This window comes from Microcaecilia unicolor, chromosome 9 (assembly GCF_901765095.1).
Source record: "Microcaecilia unicolor chromosome 9, aMicUni1.1, whole genome shotgun sequence".
Taxonomy (NCBI): Eukaryota; Metazoa; Chordata; class Amphibia; order Gymnophiona; family Siphonopidae; genus Microcaecilia; species Microcaecilia unicolor.
Genome location: NC_044039.1, coordinates 14,266,038 through 14,284,023, shown reverse-complemented (window position 1 = coordinate 14,284,023; position 17,986 = coordinate 14,266,038). Strand labels below are relative to the sequence as shown.

General features: G+C 44.2%; 1 protein-coding gene across 1 annotated transcript; it reads right to left on the bottom strand.

The window, feature by feature from the left end:
- Window positions 1-623: 623 nt before the first annotated feature.
- On the bottom strand, window positions 624-14,234 carry RPS16 (ribosomal protein S16). Its single transcript, XM_030215137.1, has 6 exons — window positions 14,124-14,234; window positions 13,974-14,025; window positions 6,902-7,003; window positions 2,185-2,281; window positions 1,204-1,251; window positions 624-826 (listed from the first exon to the last, which is right to left on the bottom strand). Exons 2-6 carry the CDS (start codon window positions 14,019-14,021, stop codon window positions 681-683), a joined length of 441 nt encoding a protein of 146 aa, XP_030070997.1. The 5' UTR covers window positions 14,022-14,025; window positions 14,124-14,234; the 3' UTR covers window positions 624-680.
- Window positions 14,235-17,986: the final 3,752 nt, after the last annotated feature.

Below are 17,986 nucleotides of genomic sequence, written 5' to 3'. Positions count from 1 at the left end.
CCAAGTCATTTTGCCTCCACTTCTCAGGAACAACTTGATAATTGTAAGCCCCTGGGCAGCAGTTCAACGGTATCTAACGTGTAACTCACCTTCAACTTGACTTGGAAAAAGTAATTCAACCTAATTAAAACACAGAATGCACTGTATTTGGAAAATTATAAGGATTCTACTCAAAAAGTTCTCACCGATTTTGGTTCTATTTTCTTACAGTGCTACTGGACATATACAACAGTGGACAGAAGTGTTCCGGTACTATCGTGCTTACATAAGAGGCAATGGAAGGTAAGTGAGACAATGGCATAGGTGGCAAAGCCCAATTCCCCAGACCACTGTTCTAGCCACCAGGCCACTTGAATCCTTAGAACGTGTAACAAATCACTCTGTAAGCAGACTTTTGATGCACAAAGAAGAGATTAACCAAAGTTAAGAATCTATCACAAATCCACAAACAAGCTAATCACCCAATGTACCTAAATTTTAAAGTGGCTTCTTAAATGATAAATGATCAGTTCGATTTATTCACAAAGTGCATTGCTTTCTAATAATGTAAAAACCAGTACTTTTCCCCAGATATCAGATTTAATATTAAAAAAAATCAGATTTAACATTTAAAAAATTAAGACTGAGATTAGACTGTTTCCTCCAGATTTATTTTGAAATACAGATGTACCAAAAATATTTTAACGGTAAGACTTCTGGTAGCGAGCACGGGCTCCAGGTCCACCGAACTTCTTGGACTCGCACCGACGAGGATCTGCAACCAGCAAGGTTCTGTCATACTGAATTAGAATGTCTTTGATCTCTTTCTTAGAAGCTTCATCAACATCTGAAAGAGAAAGTCGTACTTTAACTCACGTCTACATCAAGTCAATGTGTCAAGTGATATGCGTTGTCACGTGGAGGATGTGGGTTTGATTCCCAAACCAAGGGTACTGCAGAGACAGCACTGAGAGCCTATAAGCAGGAATCCCAACGTCGTCACACAACGGCAATATCTAGTGGGAACAAATGACTGCAGTTGACAGTCCCGGAACCCGGTTTCAAGCTAAGTAGCAGGGTAAAGTGCAATGAGAGAGAGGGAAAAATCCATGTGTCAACAAATTCTTGATCCCATTCCTGGTTCCAAGAGCTTGAAGTCCACAGCAAGAGGAGGAAATTGCTAATATTTTTCATTATTTTCAATAAGGCACTGAAATCACTTACACTTCTGATAGTAAGCCACCAATGATTTGGAAATAGCCTGGCGAATAGCTGTTAACAAAAAAGAAATAAGATTAGCAAACCATTACCTAACGTCAGTCACAAAAAAAAAAAAACCAAACAGGATTTAGCTGTGAAGATAGAGAACATTTTTAAAAGGCTGTAGTTGCATTTACCAGAATTATTCAGTAGTTTAAGTAGAATAAGCTATGAACAGGCGAAGCTTTTCCTATTACCCTATTATCTCACACTCACACATTCACGTGAGGTCAGTTCTCGCCTCTCATACAAAGAGGAAAGACATATGCTGAAAGGTCAAAAGCAGATCCTTCCAGAATCTCTCTCCTCAATGCATGTGTCTGTGACACATTTGACTTCAATATAACAAAAGAGAGGGAACGAAGTACAAACTAAAGTCCAAACAAAAAAAAACAGCACCACGGGCCTTTAAAAATGGAACACAGTTCTTTAATGAATGAGCCTTGACAAAAAGACCCGACACGGGCCGTGTTTCGGTGACTAGCACCTGCGTCAGGGGTCACAGTGATGACGTGGAAAACTTGGGGAATAACTCGAATATATTCCTCTACAATATATTATTCCTTACCCCACGTCTCATGTAGTAAAAGCTACAAAGCACCAAGGCACTTTCACTTTCTGTATCCAAATGAATGTATTCGAGTTATTCCCCAAGTTTTCCACGTCATCACTGTGACCCCTGACGCAGGTGCTAGTCACCGAAACACGGCCCGTGTCGGGTCTTTTTGTCAAGGCTCATTCATTAAAGAACTGTGTTCCATTTTTAAAGGCCCGTGGTGCTGTTTTTTTTGTTTACACATTTGACTTCAGCCAGTTACATTTTCATATAATTTTTGCTCATGTTCTCCGATTGCTGTTTCTGCATTCTAATCTCTGTAAATCTGCTATTACCTAACTTTCTATTTCCAGTGATTGTAGCAGAGATGCTGCTGTTAACATATTTACCATACACTTGTGCAACATGGCCACCACCCTTAACACGAACTCGGATATCAACTCCAGCAAAACGCTCCTTGCCCAACAGGAGAACAGGTTCAAGCAGCTAGAAGAAATAAAAAAAAAAAAAAAAGTGAGATTATTTTTTTTTAAGAGGAGCTCAAATATCGTTTATTAATTTGATATACCACCTCTTTCAAATAGTAGCCTAGAACGAACTTCAAGGCAGCTGCCACTGCAGCTTTACATAATTTATCCAGGTGTTAAAAGTCAGTCAGCAGCATGTTAAAATACACAGTAGAACATGCAAAGGGCAAGCGTTACCCATTTTTATAAATCAAAACAAAAGCTACTGAAATTGTCTTGGACCTGCTCCGATCTCATGTGGAGGAGTGGCCTAGTGGTTAGGTTGGTGGACTTTGGTCCTGAGGAACTGAGTTGGATTCCCACTTCAGGCACAGGCAGCTCCTTGTGACTCTGGGCAAGTCACTTAACCCTCCATTGCCCCATGTAAGCCGCATTGAGCCTGCCATGAGTGGGAAAGCGCAGGAGATTCTACATGAAATGTTGCTACTATTGGAGATTCTACATGGAATGTTGCTATTCCACTAGCAACATTCCATGTAGAAGGCTGCGCAGGCTTCTGTTTCTGTGAGTCTGACGTCCTGCACGTACTTGCAGGACGTCAGACTCACAGAAGCAGAAGCCTGCGCGGCCACATTGGTGATCTGAAAGGGCCGACTTCTACATGGAATGTTGCTAGTGGAATAGCAACATTCCATGTAGAATCTCAAATAGTAGCAACAGTGGAGGAGTGGCCTAGTGGTTAGGGTGGTGGACTTTGGTCCTGAGGAACTGAGTTTGATTCCCACTTCAGGCACAGGCAGCTCCTTGTGACTCTGGGCAAGTCACTTAACCCTCCATTGCCCCATGTAAGCCGCATTGAGCCTGCCATGAGTGGGAAAGCGCAGGGTACAAATGTAACAAAAATAACAAAAAAAAAAATCCTCGACCCTAGCATATATAAATAGAAAGCACTCCCTAAAACTGCTTCCTCCATCTAGTTCCAGGTCAAGTATGTTGCCAGTGAAGCAAGCAAACTACTCTGAGACAAAGGGTGGCAGTGCCCATAGCAGTGGCATTCAAGGACCATGTCCAAATCTCCCTTCAGAAAGGACCAGCCAGTGATAAGTGTATTTCAAATACAAGAAAAGGCTGTTAACTACCCCCTAGACCAGGGGTGGGCAACCACGGCCCTCGAGAGCCACAACCCAGTTTTTCCAAGATTTCCACTATGAATTAGCATGAGATCTATTTGCATACAATGGAAGCAGTATATGCAAATTCACTGTGGAAATCTTGAAAACTTGACTGGGTTGAGGCCCTCAAGGACAGTGATTGCCAACCCCTGCTCCAAACCATGGCCAGCAGGGTACCAAATATCAACGGGGGATGCTGCCTAGAGAAGAATATTACCAAATGGGATGTCATTAAATGGGTACGATTTAGTTTAATTTAAATAGGCTCATTTCGCTTATTTGATGTTAACACTCAAGCAACTACTACATATGCCATAAAACATTTTCATAGATTGGGGGGGTGGGGTTGAAACTTAGCACACAGGTAAGACAATATTTGCTCCCTAATGCAGTAACTAAACAGCGTGCAAATAGGCCAAGCTCAAAAAAATGTGTGTTTACATGGGAAAACACATAGATCAGGTGTGAAAAACCTCCAGGTGTTACTTACATAGATCTCCCCCCTCCCCGCAGCACCTTTCCTCCAACTGGTGACCCCTTGCACCCCTACCCTCTCCCACACACACAAAAAAGAATACTCCCCCCACCTACCTAACACACCACATGGAGGCAGGTTTTCCAATAAGGGAATTATTCTCTTATTTGGCAGACTGACACACCATGCAGGGTCAAGTGTTGACCTTTTCCAAAATGAGTGGGCATTGCTCCTGCCTCCCATCTTTGGAGATACGCAGAGAATTTCTGGCAGGGTCAGAGTAGCTTGGGGGGGGGGGGGGCATCTTATAGTTTTTGTTCCAGTGCTTCTCAACACTTATCTCCCAGAAATATCTGACAATAATTGGATAATTTATTCCCTAACGCAACCTATTTAAACTGATATTAAAGTATTTATTAATGTATTCTTCTATCTTCTATTCCTTTTCTAAGCAGCTCTGGACCAAAGCATTGGGATTTAGCAGGATATAAGTAGATTGGATTTTGCTGCGCTTGAAGTCTCTTCATTGAAAGAGAAGACTAACAAAGGAAAAATGAGCAAACCACTGTGCTAACACATAGTACTGTTTATTCCATTAACCATTAAGTACATATGTATGCTGAATCAAGCTTAAAAAGTGGAGTAGCCTAATTGTAGAGCAGTGGGCTGAGAACTCAGTTTGATTCGCACTGCAGCTCACAGTCAATTAACCCTCCAGTGCCCCAGGTAGAAAAAGATTCTAAGCCCACTAGGGACAGAGAAAGCACATGCATATAATAAATACAAAACACCCAGTTTTCTGGAGTTTGGGGACATCTATGAAGTACAGTAGATATCATGAGGTGGTATAATAAATGTAAGTCACTTTGGTTGTACCACAGAAAGGCGGTACATCAAACACATTATTCTTTACTTGGTAATCCATTATAAATTTGGATGTCAATCCATTTAACAGCGGCAGAAAATACTCCATAGTACATGACGGCAGAAAAAGACCTGCACGGTCCATCCAGTCTGCCCAAAAAATGTGCCACTTTTTTGTGTATACCTTACCTTGATTTGTACCTGTCTTTTTCAGGGCACAGACCGTACAAGTCTGCCCAGCACTATCCCCGCCTCCCAACCACCAGCCCCGCCTCCCACTGTGCCACTTTTTTGTGTATACCTTACCTTGATTTGTACCTGTCTTTTTCAGGGCATAGACCGTACAAGTCTGCCCCATTATTTCACCTTTGTGAACCAAACTTCCCTTGCTTTTTTTTCTTCCGCAAATTGTACTTGTCAGATTCTATTTGACACAACTGTCTGTTTCCTGAATTTCCACAACTGCTATATTGACTTTTGAGTCTTGTATTCCTTTGTCCATATCAATCTACGGTCCTCCAAATGTGAGCACAAAATACTACTTTCTATGTAACACTAATTGCTATCTCCTAATCCACTATCTACTAATAACGACACATTGGAAGCCACATTGAGCCTGCAAAAAGGTGTGAAAATGTGGGATACAAATGCAATAAATAATTAAATCGTACCTTTTTTTTAATCTGAGTATTCAGTGCGTTTCTCTCTCCTTATGGTTTAGATTAACATCTAATCATGTGTTGAGTATAAATTGGTAAAATACACACCATCCTGGGGGGGGGGGGGGGGGGGAGTTCATAAACTTCCTCACTGTACCTATACTGCAACATGGATATGAATTTTGGCAAATACGGCTCTGAGTAATCACTACCTGAATTAAATAAAAAAAAGGGAGTCAATATTTAAACCCTGCAATCAGTGTTTTGTTTGTTTTTACATGCCAGCTGTAACAATCAAATATACTGTGTATATTTAGTGTTGCTATCTGTAAAAGTAGCAACACAAAGTGGTGACCCTCACTACTACTCAGATAGTAGCAGCATTCTTGGGACAAACTTGGGACAGCCTTTTTGTTAACTTAAGAGTACATCGCCCCACCCTATAACTAATGGCTGAATATCATCAAATATCAACACCAATATTTTGCACCAACACTAACCAGGTAATACCAGGGTGGAATGTAAGAATTCTCGATGGCCCCTGAGGATCAGGTCTGAACACCTCTGGCTGTAAGTTCTATGCAACAAAGAACAGATTCTCCCACACGAAACAAAATACTGTACAAATTATCAATAGAAATCAAACAAAATAAAACATGGAAAAGAAAATAAGATACCTTTTTTATTGGACATAACTTAATACATTTCTTGATTAGCTTTCGAAGGTTGACCTTCTTCCTCAGATCGGAAATAAGCAAATGTGCTAGCTGACAGTGTATATAAGTGAAAACATTCAAGCATTACTATGACAGTCTCACAGGGTGGGAGGATGGGGGTGGGTCGGAGGTATGCATGGGGACATCAAAGCATATCATTGATATTCTAACAGGATGGGTGTGGATAGGTGTGGGGAGGGTGATCACCTATCCACACCCATCCTGTTAGAATATCAATGATATGCTTTGATGTCCCCATGCATACCTCCTACCCACCCCCATCCTCCCACCCTGTCAGACTGTCATAGTAATGCTTGAATGTTTTCACTTGTATACACTGTCAGCTAGCACATTTGCTTATTTCCGATCTGAGGAAGAAGGGCGACCTTCGAAAGCTAATCAAGAAATGTATTAAGTTATGTCCAATAAAAAAGGTATCATCTTATTTTCTTTTCCATGTTTTATTTTGTTTGATTTCTATTGATAACCTTAAGAGTGGACTAACACGGCTACCACACTCCTGTACAAATTATGAAAGTCAGCCCTGGCAGACTTTGCTGCATTCTTAAAAGTGTTAGGTTTCTATAGAATACAGAATATTTTCAACAGTGATCTTTACTTTCCTACTTAACAATATGCATCCTGAATTTAAAAAAAAAGGTGAAATCAATTCACTGATCAGCAGGGTCTCACATTTCTCCTCTCCTATCATTTTTTCCTTCTTCACTGTTGAGTGGGAGGAGGGATTCTTACTTTGTACTGTAGAGTTCTGGGTTCAATCATCTCCAGAGGTCGTCCATTAACCTTAATCAGACCATTTCCCCTCTTGCAGTGGGCAACAGCAGTTGCCGTTTTCTTAAAAAAGAAGAAAATATTAACAAACTGTTTAGAATTGAAATATGAAGAACACTAGAGCTTTTAAAACAGACCAGCCTTCTAGTATGACTGGAACCATGTGTCTTAAAATCCTCTTCCCACAGCAATAGGACAACAGGGTAAGACTTTCTCTCAAGGCCTCTCCTATAATACTCGCTAAGGGAAAAGCCATGTTTTTAATTTCTTACGGAAGCCTTTGTAGTTCTCTTCCTGTCTCAAAGCTTTTGGAAGTCTGTTCCATAATCTAGGAACCACAGTTATTTAAAAAAAGACAATACCCTCAAGCCAGGGCCACTGAAGCAGACTCACTGACGGAACTCTGAGACAGACAAGGAAGCTATTTGGGACATGCCAACTCAATTATTTGGCCATCTGCACGTACACATTCCTGGGGCGTAGTTAAAATATATTCATGAATTTGTGTAAGCCAGAATGTAAGTATTTCACACCAGGATTAAATGAACAAGTTAAATGAACAAACCTAACAAGAAAAATCCTGAACAATGCTGTGCAAAATTTTTTTTAAATATTATAATATAAGGAGGATACTTAAAAAAAAAAAAAGATTAAGCCTTCAATGTGGCCTATGATTCACTGATATTTACAGCTAGATGTCGATTTATCAAATGTACATTACAGGGTATCCTTTAACTAGCCATTAAGCCCGTTAAAACGGGCGAGTTTTTTGTTTTCCCCTGCCCTTCCCCCCCCCCCCCGTCCACCAACCCAGCTCCCCCCCCTGCCCTCCTCCTAAAACCGCGGCACTCGATTTCTGCATCCGAGGCCACGCCTCTTGGGGTGAAAAGTCACCGCCGCCATGGCTCCTCCCCTCGGGGCTCCACAAATCAGAGGTGAAGAAGGCGGGGCGACAACGTACTAATTCTTATCCCGGCCGTGTCTGTTCTATGGGTGTTACTGTGTGACAGGGGGACGGGAGCGGCGGCGGCAACGTCGGGGAAGAGGGCCTTCAATCGTTCCTCCTTCCCCCTCTGATTTCCACGCCCCCGTCTTCTCCACGTACGTTCGGGCTGTTTTGTGTACTCTCTGCCCCTCGCCCAGCCTCCTCCTCCTTTCTGGTTCTGGTGGATGCGGGGCTTGGACTTTTGCCGTCTCAACGTTCGGGCTCTACTGCACATTTGCGGGTGAGTCGGTCACGTCTCATTTATATAGATTGACTAGCCGTTGAGCCCATTAAAACGGGCTACTATTGGAATGGGGGTTTTCCAAGGCCCCCCCCCCCCCCCCCCGAGGTCGCCGCCGCCACCACCCCTCCACCCGGCCCGGGCCCTCTGATCGCAATTAATTCAATTTACATCTCGGCAGCACGCAGATCAGCTGAGCTCCCGTCGGCCTGGCCTTCCTTCTCTGCCTGTGTCCCGCCCTCATGTGACGTACCGTCGGCGAGGGCGGGACACAGGCAGGGAAGGAAGGCCGACCGGAGCTCAGCTGATCTGCGTGCTGCCGAGATGCAAGTTGAATTAATTACGATCAGAGGGCCCGGGCTGGGTGGAGGGGTGGTGGCGGCGGCGGCGACTCGGGGGGAGGGGGGGACCGCAGTTTCCCTCTCTGTTCCGCCCCCGTCATCACGTATTGACGCAGGGGCGGGACAGAGAGGGAAGTCTCTACTGCGCATTTGCGAGTGAGTTCGGTCACTCGCCGTTTATATGTTTGATACTACTGTGCAACTGGTAAGACTCCAAACAGTATCGATATATAGTCTTAATACATATGAAGACTAAACAAAGACATTAGTTGTCAATGAAACACCATCTTAAACGGCTGTGTTTCAGCATTACTAAAGGGAAAACAGACTTGCTTCATTCAAAGCAGTCCCCAGAAACCTGTCTTGCTGTGTTTCACATAAACTCCTTCAAGGGTTTGGGAACTACCAAACTGTCTACAAAATCTCCAACATAACAAACCTCCAATTTGCAGTACATCAGGCCCTAACAAACAAAAATACTTTCCACCGCTTCTGTGTGGTCTTTCCAACATCTGGATACATCACACAACAGTTCACACGCAACAAACCCTTGGCTCTGAAAAGCATCTGAAGTAGCCAGTACCTTTCAGGGTCAAAATGCAAGAAATTATCAATAGCATTGACGTTCCAACCGGGTCCGTTCCTAACCTTTTTCAACAGCTTTGGTACCAATGCAATGAAGTGTGCTCAGGCTTCGCACAGGGTTAGCATGGATTTAGGGCACAAATTTGCGGGCATACAACACAAAAAGGGATTTTTCCACGTACAAGGCCTTGAGTACACAGAACATATGAAAAGAAATAAAGTGATGGCTAATTCATTATTCAGCATAGATTACAGAAAAGCACACTGAATTCCTTTATGCACATCTCACGGAATTCAAACATGCGTGGGATGTGCATAAAGGAATCCTGTGCAGCAGGAATGGATCCTCAGAAGCTTAGCCGAAATTGGGTGGCGGAGCAGGTGGGGGGAAGAGAGGTTGGTGGTTGGGAGGCGAGGATAGTGGAGGGCAGACTTATATGGTCCGTGCCAGAGCCGGTGATGGGATGCGGGACTGGTGGTTGGGAGGCGGGAAATACTGCTGGGCAGACTTGTACGGTCTGTGTCCTGAAAAAGGCAGGTACAAATCAAGGTAAGGTATACACATATGAGTTTATCTTGTTGGGCAGACTGGATGGACCATGCAGGTCTTTTTCTGCCGTCATCTACTATGTTACTATGTAGTGAAAGCCTGAGCACAACGCCAGGCCTCTAATGCTGTCAGAGAAGAATTGAGGACCACAAATTTGGGCTTTCTGGACTGTTTGTATAAGAGCTTATGGACAATCACTAGCCTGCATTTCTTCCACTTTTTTTTCAATTTTTTTGTAGTTGGACTATCTCTCGTTTGTTATAATTCGACATAGGAAACGTGTTAAACATCCAGATTTTGTTGGCCAAACAATTTTTCTAATGCACATTTTACTTCACATTTGCCAGCCTTCACTTCCTAATTGATTTTTTAATATTTAGTGACTATACCTAAAGAAAATGTATTTAAGTATATTTTGAGAGTTTACCATGGAAACAGTGTACTGGATAGCCACACATGCCTTGAAAAGGAACAGATCGATCAATTCTTGCACTGCAGAGGACAATTATTCCAGGTTCAACCACCAGAATATGGTACTTCTCTCACTTCACCTAGGAATTATCCTTCAGATACTCATTCAAAAATTTGATGTTGAAAAATGAGAAGCCTATAAAAGGACTCCAATAGGGGAGGATGGCCAGACAACAGTAATGGTATGCACAGAGTAGCAATTCGGTACCATCGGCCCCAATGATGAAAATTCAAAACGCATAGAACAGACATAAAAAGTCTATCAATGCAAAGAGGAAATCAAGCACTAGGCACCTCAGTTCAAAACATCAGTAAAATGACTCACTGGGCTCATTTTCAAAGCACTTAGATTTAAAGCTCCACAGATTACAATGTAACTTTGTTAAGTCTAAGTGCTTTGAAAATACGCCTCTGTGTCCTAAGAATAAAATATGGGTTACCTGCACAGAAGGGCAGTTACAACCTTACTAAGAGGGAGCATTTTGTTTTGCAACTGCTGACATCTGCTATCAAACATATAAACGGCGAGTGACCGTACTCACTCGCAAATGCGCAGTAGAGACCTTCTCTGGCCCGCCCCCGCGTCAATACGTGATGACGGGGGCGGAACACAGAGGGTCTGTACTGCGCATTTCTGAGGGAGGGACACCGACGTCTAACGCTCCCCCCACCCGAGTCGCCGCCGCCACCCACCTTCTACCCGGTCGGGCCCTCGCTCCACTATTGAAACAGCGAGGGTCCGGGAACGCAGCACTGAGCTCTGCTGAGCTGCCATCGCCCTTCCTTCTTCTTCTCTGCCTCTGTCCCGCCCTCGACGACGTTACGTCACATGAGGGCGGGACAGGCAGAGAAGAACGAAGGCCGACGTCGGCAGCTCAGCAGAGCTCAGTGCTGCGTTCCCGGACCCTGTTTCAATAGCGGAGCGAGGGCCCGGCCGGGTGGAAGGTGGGTGGTGACGGCTCGGTGGGGGGGGGGGGGGGCGTGTGCGAATTCGGAGGGGGAGGGGCAGCGGCGAACTCGGGGGCGGGCCTTTCAACCCCCCCCCCCCCCCCCTTCCTATAATAGCCCGTTTTTACGGGCTCAAAGGCTAGTATTAGAATAAGCTAAACCAAGGGTTCTTAACCATTTTTAGTTCCTGTACCCCTTTAACTGATCAATTAAACCCTCATATCCCTTTACCAAACCACTAACAGCGACAACTGCTAATATGTCACTAAAATCACAGTACAGTTATACTACCAATAACTGTCCTAATAAATGCCTTTACTGTCTAGAAAGTTTCACTGAACTTTTTGGCCAGTGCTGGGTTTGTACTCCTCCCAAAGCAGAGTGGTATTTTCAGGTCCCATACCATCAGAATGAAACTGTTAAAAATCCAGGAGCAACTTAAAACTCCTTCTTAGAAAAGGACCACTTGGCAGTTCTAAACTAACAGAAACTAGAGACAGGCACTGAAAAAATGTTCATGTTTGTAGAGTGTTTTTTTTTTTTTTTTTTAAACAAATGTCATTACTGGTGCACATTATATACACAGTGTGCTCTCTTCTTAAAAAGGGTGTACTATTTGCACATAGTGCACACCTTTCCTGAGATGGACACATGCATGGGCCTCATGTCATCTCTGGAAAGGATGTGAACTATATGCAAACAATGCACCCTCTAAGAAAAAAATGTACATTATGTGCACCTTCTGCAAAGAATATTCGTTTTAAACGACTGCCCATCCCTAACACAATCACATAGTAACATAGTAGACGACGGCAGAGAAAGACCTGCTACTTTGTGTGTATACCTGACCTTGATTTGTATCTGCCATTTTCAGGGCCCAGACCGTAGAAATCTGCCCAACACTAGCCCCACCTTCCACCACCGGCGATACCACCCAATCTCCGCTCAGCTTCTGAGGAGCCATTCCTTCTGAAAAGGATTCCTTTATGTTTATCCAACACATTTTTGAATTCCATTACTGTTTTCACCTCCCGCGGGAGGGCTTTCCAAGTATCCACCACTATCTCTGTGAAAAAATGCTTCCCGACATTAAGGGTGCTCCGAGATGTTTGGGGGGGGGGGGGGGGGAGTGAAACACTCCTCAGTTCTATTCTGGTCACAGCAACTGAAACTTTCAATAGTTATGTGACAAGGACGCCAGGCTTTTGTTTTGTTTTTTTTTTGGGGGGGGGGGCAATCTACAGCAACATAGGGAACTGGCTCCCTATCCGTTTCCGCATTCAAATCAAACCTCTTATCGACCTATAAATGCATTCATTCTGCCTCTCCCCTCTTGTCACGCCCTACGCCCCCCCCCCTTGGGTACTCCATTCTGTGGATAAATCTCTCTTATCTGTCCCCTTCTCTTGTACTGCTAATTCCAGACTCCATTCCTTTTATCTCGCTGCACCTCACGCCTGGAATAAACTTCCCGAGCCTGTACATCTAGCCCCCTCTTTGGCTGTTTTCAAGTACAAACTTAAAGCCCACCTCTTTACCACTGCTTTTGACTCCTAACCACTGCTCACTTGCCCTGTCCTTTTATCCTCACCCTTAATTGTTCTGTCTACCTGTCTTATCTAGATTATAAGCTCTTTGAGCAGGGACTGTCTTTTCGTGTATGGTGTACAGCGCTGCGTATGCCTTGTAGCGCTATAGAAGTGATAAGTAATAGTAATGTAGAAGCCTGCCCTTGCAAATCAGCATCGCGACCGCGCAGGCTTCTGTTTCTGTGAGTCTGACGTCCTGCGCGGCTGCACTGCTGATCTGCAAGGGCAGGCTTCTACATGGAATGTTGCTAGTGGAGGAGTAGCCTAGTGGTTAGTGCAGTGGAACGTGGGATGTTGTTACTATTTGAGATTCTGGAATGTTGCTGTTACTTGAGATTCTACATGGAATGTTGCTACTCTTGGAGATTCTGTTGCTACTATTTGAGATTCTGGGATGTTGCTGTTACTTGAGATTCTACATGGAATGTTGCTACTCTTGGAGATTCTGTTGCTACTATTTGAGATTCTACATGGAATGTTGCTATTCCACTAGCAACATTCCATTTTTAGATTGTGAGCTCTTTGAGCGGGGACTGTCTTTTCATGTATGGTGTACAGCGCTGCGTATGCCTTGTAGCGCTATAGAAGTGATAAGTAGTAGTAATGTAGAAGCCTGCCCTTGCAGATCAGCAACGCGGCCGTGCAGGCTTCTGTTTCTGTGAGTCTGACGTACATGCAGGACCGTCAGACTCACAGAAACAGAAGCCTGCGCGGCCGCGTTGCTGATCTGCAAGGGCAGGCTTCTACATGGAATGTTGCTAGTGGAGGAGTAGCCTAGTGGTTAGTGCAGTGGAACATGGAATGTTGCTACTATTGGAGATTCTGGAATGTTGCTATTACTTGAGATTCTACATGGAATGTTGCTATTCCACTAGCAACATTCCATATTTAGACTGTGAGCTCTTTGAGCAGGGACTGTCTTTTCATGTATGGTGTACAGCGCTGCGTATGCCTTGTAGCACTATAGAAATGATAAGTAGTAGTAGTAGTAGGATAAGATCCTGCAAAAAAAAAAAAAAAAAAAAAAAAACACTTCTTCCAAGTCTTCCTCGCTGAGCAGGTGGGTGGAAGACGGTCGGTGGGAGAAGGACCGCATCATCCTCTTTATAACTGTTGCTTTGGTATATTTTATTCTTGCATAAATGTATACGACTGCACGTTTGTGCCCGTCATTTCCATGTTTACCAGATATTAATGTTTTGTTACACTATACCACAAAGATTCAACAAGACATTTGACTACAAGGCCGCGGAGAACTCTCCCCGATCTCGGCAGGACCCGGCGCGCGCAGGCCCGGCCGCACGTGCGCCCAACAGCACCCACCTTGCGCCCGAAGACCTGGACGGACTGCAGGGGCCCCTTGGTCGGCATCTTCCTGCGAAAAGACAAAAGAAACAAGGGCGGGCCGCCGTTAGGGAGAGCGCGAGAGCCCGGTGAACCGACGAACGAGCGAAATGCGAGCGCCGCGCTTACCTCTCCGTGATTGCGGCGAGCAGAGAAAAAGGCCGAGAGCCTTTTTCCCCAGCAGATCGTCAAGAAAGAGCGTGCTTACGTCACGTACGTACGGAAGCGCGGCGCCGGCGCTTCTCTGAGGTTCTATCGTCTAGCCAGAGCCGGCGGCACCTCTATGGTTGCAGCAGGCTGAAATGTGCGCCTGCGCACAAATTTCGGGCGGGGCCGGCTAGTTCGGGTTTGTTTGTTTGTTTGTTTGTTTGTTTGTTTGTTTGAAAGCGCGAGAAAGTTAGGCAAAAGGGGGATCGAGTTTATACAAGTGCTTTGAAGTAGCTTAGCATTAAAGTATGAGTTACATACGGTAGAATTATGAATATATTAGCATGACTTTGAAACTTGTAAACCAGTAGTGGTGCAAATCATCCAGGGTTCAGCCCTAGCTGCTTTCATAAACCACTGTATAGGGAGCATATATGCAGATGGACAAAATAGCAAGGGTTGAGCCCTGGACAATTTGCACTGTTGCGCACAAGTTTCGACCGTATGCTAATATATTTCTTCGTTTACTATGAGCCTGATTCAGACATTGGATAGCATTAGAAAACTCCAAAACCAGATGACAGAACAATTGATTTATGTAAGTTGTAAGATGAAAATGGGTACAAGCCTGCGTGTAGTAACAGTATAAACTATTAAATCATTTAATACAGTGGGTCCTTCTTGCCCAAAAGCACTGCATTGCCCAGCAGCATGTGCTAGTCGCAGTAATGTTACATACTGCATAAACCGTGCATGATATGTTGAAAATGGGCAGTTAAAAACTAGTTTAGGATCCTTATATGTTACCCTTGGGGGTACCAATTATTTTAACTTGCATGGCATATGAATTCCCTTTTTTTTTCTCTTAAGATCTTAAAGTTGCTTGATAAAATCATGAAATTCCTAATTTTATTAGTAATCTGTAATCTATCATTCTGATTCATTCAAAACAGCCACTAGAGGCCAACCAAAGTTCAGTTTTGATGCCCAAACATATACCTCAATGTGTATTATAGGAACTTTGTACTGTCCCTAATGGGCTCACAATCTAATATATATTGTACCTGGGGTAGTGGAGGGCTAGGTGACTTGTCCATCCAGGGTCACACAGAGCTGCAGTGGGAATTTAACTTGGTTCCCCAAGATTTCAACCTATTGCTGATGTTCAGGTAGCAGTGGGAATTGAACCCAGCTCCCCAAGTCCATAACCTGCTGCATTTACCATTAGGGCACTCCTCCACTCACTTCAGTTCAGTGCCATCTTGTGTGCCTTATTGTCATAATACCAGGCTAGTGAAAATCTATTGCATAACACTGGTTGGATTGCCCCTGACACAGCCCTTGCATGGACAAAACATAGCTTCGAGTATGTTTTTGAGTTTTGTTGTTAGTTAATAAACCTTGAAGAAAATGAAATTCTGTCTGATCTGCTATTTTTTTTCACCATCTTGGATCTTGTGGATCGTCTGCCCTGTTGCTTCATTGGAGCCGTGCATACAGGATTCCACAAGGTGTCTTGGTGCATGCCCCCTGGCCAAGGACTGACACTGCAATGGCTAAATCAAAGAAGCAGAAAACGATATAAAACAGGGGAAATCCCTGGCCAGTACTGAATGAAGCTTCATGACCCTAGATCCCAGCCTTGGTTCAGATGGAGCTGGAGGAAACTGTCAAGTGAAAAAAAGTGTAAGGTCATTTGACTTAGGTAAAGTTTAGTTGAAAAGTCATGATCAATATTCACGAGAATGGTACGGGATTTGCGTTCCAAGATGTATGAGGAGAGACTTGCTGACCTGAACATGTATACCCTGGCGGAAAGGAGGAACAGGGGTGATATGATACAGACGTTCAAATATTTGAAAGGTATTAATCCGCAAACAAATCTTTTCCGGAGATGGGAAGGCAGTAGAACGAGAGGACATGAAATGAGGTTGAAGGGGGGCAGCCTCAGGAAAGATGTCAGGAAGTATTTTTTCACGGAGAGGGTGGTGGATGCTTGGAATGCCCTCCCGCGGGAGGTGGTGGAGATGAAAACGGTAACGGAATTCAAACACGTGTGTGATATGCATAAAGGAATCCTGTGCAGAAGGAATGGATCCTCAGAAGCCTAGCCGAAATTGGGTGGCGGAGCAGGTGGGGGGAAGAGGGGTTGGTGGTTGGGAGGCGAGGATAGTGGAGAGCAGACTTGTACGGTCTGTGCCAAAGCCGGTGATGGGAGGTGGGACTGGTGGTTGGGAGGCGGGAAGTACTGCAGTGCAGACTTGTACGGTCTGTGTCCTGAATAAGGCAGGTACAAATCAAGGTACAAATCAAGGTAAGGTTTACACATATGTTGTCTTGTTGGGCAGACTGGATGGACCGTGCAGGTCTTTTTCTGCCGTCATCTACTATGTCATCTACAATGCTGTTTTTATATATTATTCCTTAGGAGCTCAAAGCTGGCATGCACTCATTTTTTTATTTTAGCCCGATAGCTCCTCCATTCTCCTCATTTTTCTAGCTCAGTTGAAAACACTGCTGGAATTCTGATTCCATGAGCCTTCCTGCAGTACATCCTGGGGATTTGACCCTGTTTTTAATAAACATTGTTCTGTCTAATCTGGCCATTCCAGTGACAGTTGAAGCCATGCGACAGTGCACCTTCAGAAATTCTATATTTTGGGCTCTAAACCTGGCCACAAGGTGTCACCCTTTTGATGATTACAATTCCCTCTGCCACAGGGGCTAGAATGCTGCTTCCACAACATTCCCATCCCCCACTGATCCAGGGTGCAGGAGACATTGTCCAGAAACCTGTTATCTAAATTAAAGTCAGTGTCCTGCTCTGAAGTTCCATTTGTATCTCACATTTTTCAAAAGAATAGCAACAGAAAACACTTGTACAGTAATATTGCTGTATAAATTGCTAGGACTCAAGCTTCCAGGGTCAGTGGGCAGAAGATTAGTGTACTAACAAGTCAGGCTTCCACATCCTACCTAATATTTTGCTTCATATTTTTAATCCAGAAATAATTGCTAGTAAACGCTGGGCAGGTAATTAGAAAACCAATAAAGCACTGTGTAAATTAATTTAATAGGAATATATCAAATACTTTTTTTTTTTACAAATTCCTTTGTAAATATCTGAGATTATCAGCTTTACATTAGCTCGTGCATACGAGAACATGTTTGCATTTCCATTTATGTAGCCTCTTTTAGCATGTGCTGGTCACTCAGCTAAGCCAATTGGTAGCAGAGTCAGATGCAGTGTGAAAGCCTTGAGACCACCATGTAGAGGATGAGAATGGGCATGTGTTGACAATCCAGCTTATAATTGAAAAAGAAAAACGCCTATATTGCGACCCAAATCGGGAGATAGACGTTTATCTCACAAAAACGAATAAAGCGGTATAATCGAAAGCCGAATTTGGACGTTTTCAACTGCACTCCGTCGCGGATGCGGACAAAGTTGATGGGGGCGTGTCAAAGGCGTGGTGAAGGCGGAACTGGGGCGTGGTTATCGGCCGATCAGAGATAGGCGCCTTTCGCCGATAATGGAAAATAAATATGCGTTTTTAGCGAGAATTTAGGGCACTTTTCCTGGACCCTGTTTTTCCACGAATAGGGCCCCAAAAAGTGCCCTAAATGACCAGATGACCACTGGAGGGAGTCGGGAATGACCTCCCCTGACTCCCCCAGTGGTCACAAACCCCCTCCCACCACAAAAATATGCCGTTTCACAACTTTTTATGTTCACCCTCAAATGTCATACCCACCTCCCTGGCAGCAGTATGCAGGTCACTAGAGCAGTTATTAGGGGGTGCAGTGGACGTCAGGCAGGTAGACCCAGGCCCATCCCCCCCACC

Excerpts from the sequence above, each read along its gene's own strand:
- RPS16 (XM_030215137.1), bottom strand. The coding sequence starts at position 14,021 with ATGCCGACCAAGGGGCCCCTGCAGTCCGTCCAGGTCTTCGGGCGCAAG. Across the intron at positions 7,004-13,973 it reads TCCAGGTCTTCGGGCGCAAG|AAAACGGCAACTGCTGTTGC; the intron begins GTGGGTGCTGTT and ends TTCTTTTTTAAG. Across the intron at positions 827-1,203 it reads GGTGGCTTACTATCAGAAGT|ATGTTGATGAAGCTTCTAAG; the intron begins GTAAGTGATTTC and ends TTTCTCTTTCAG.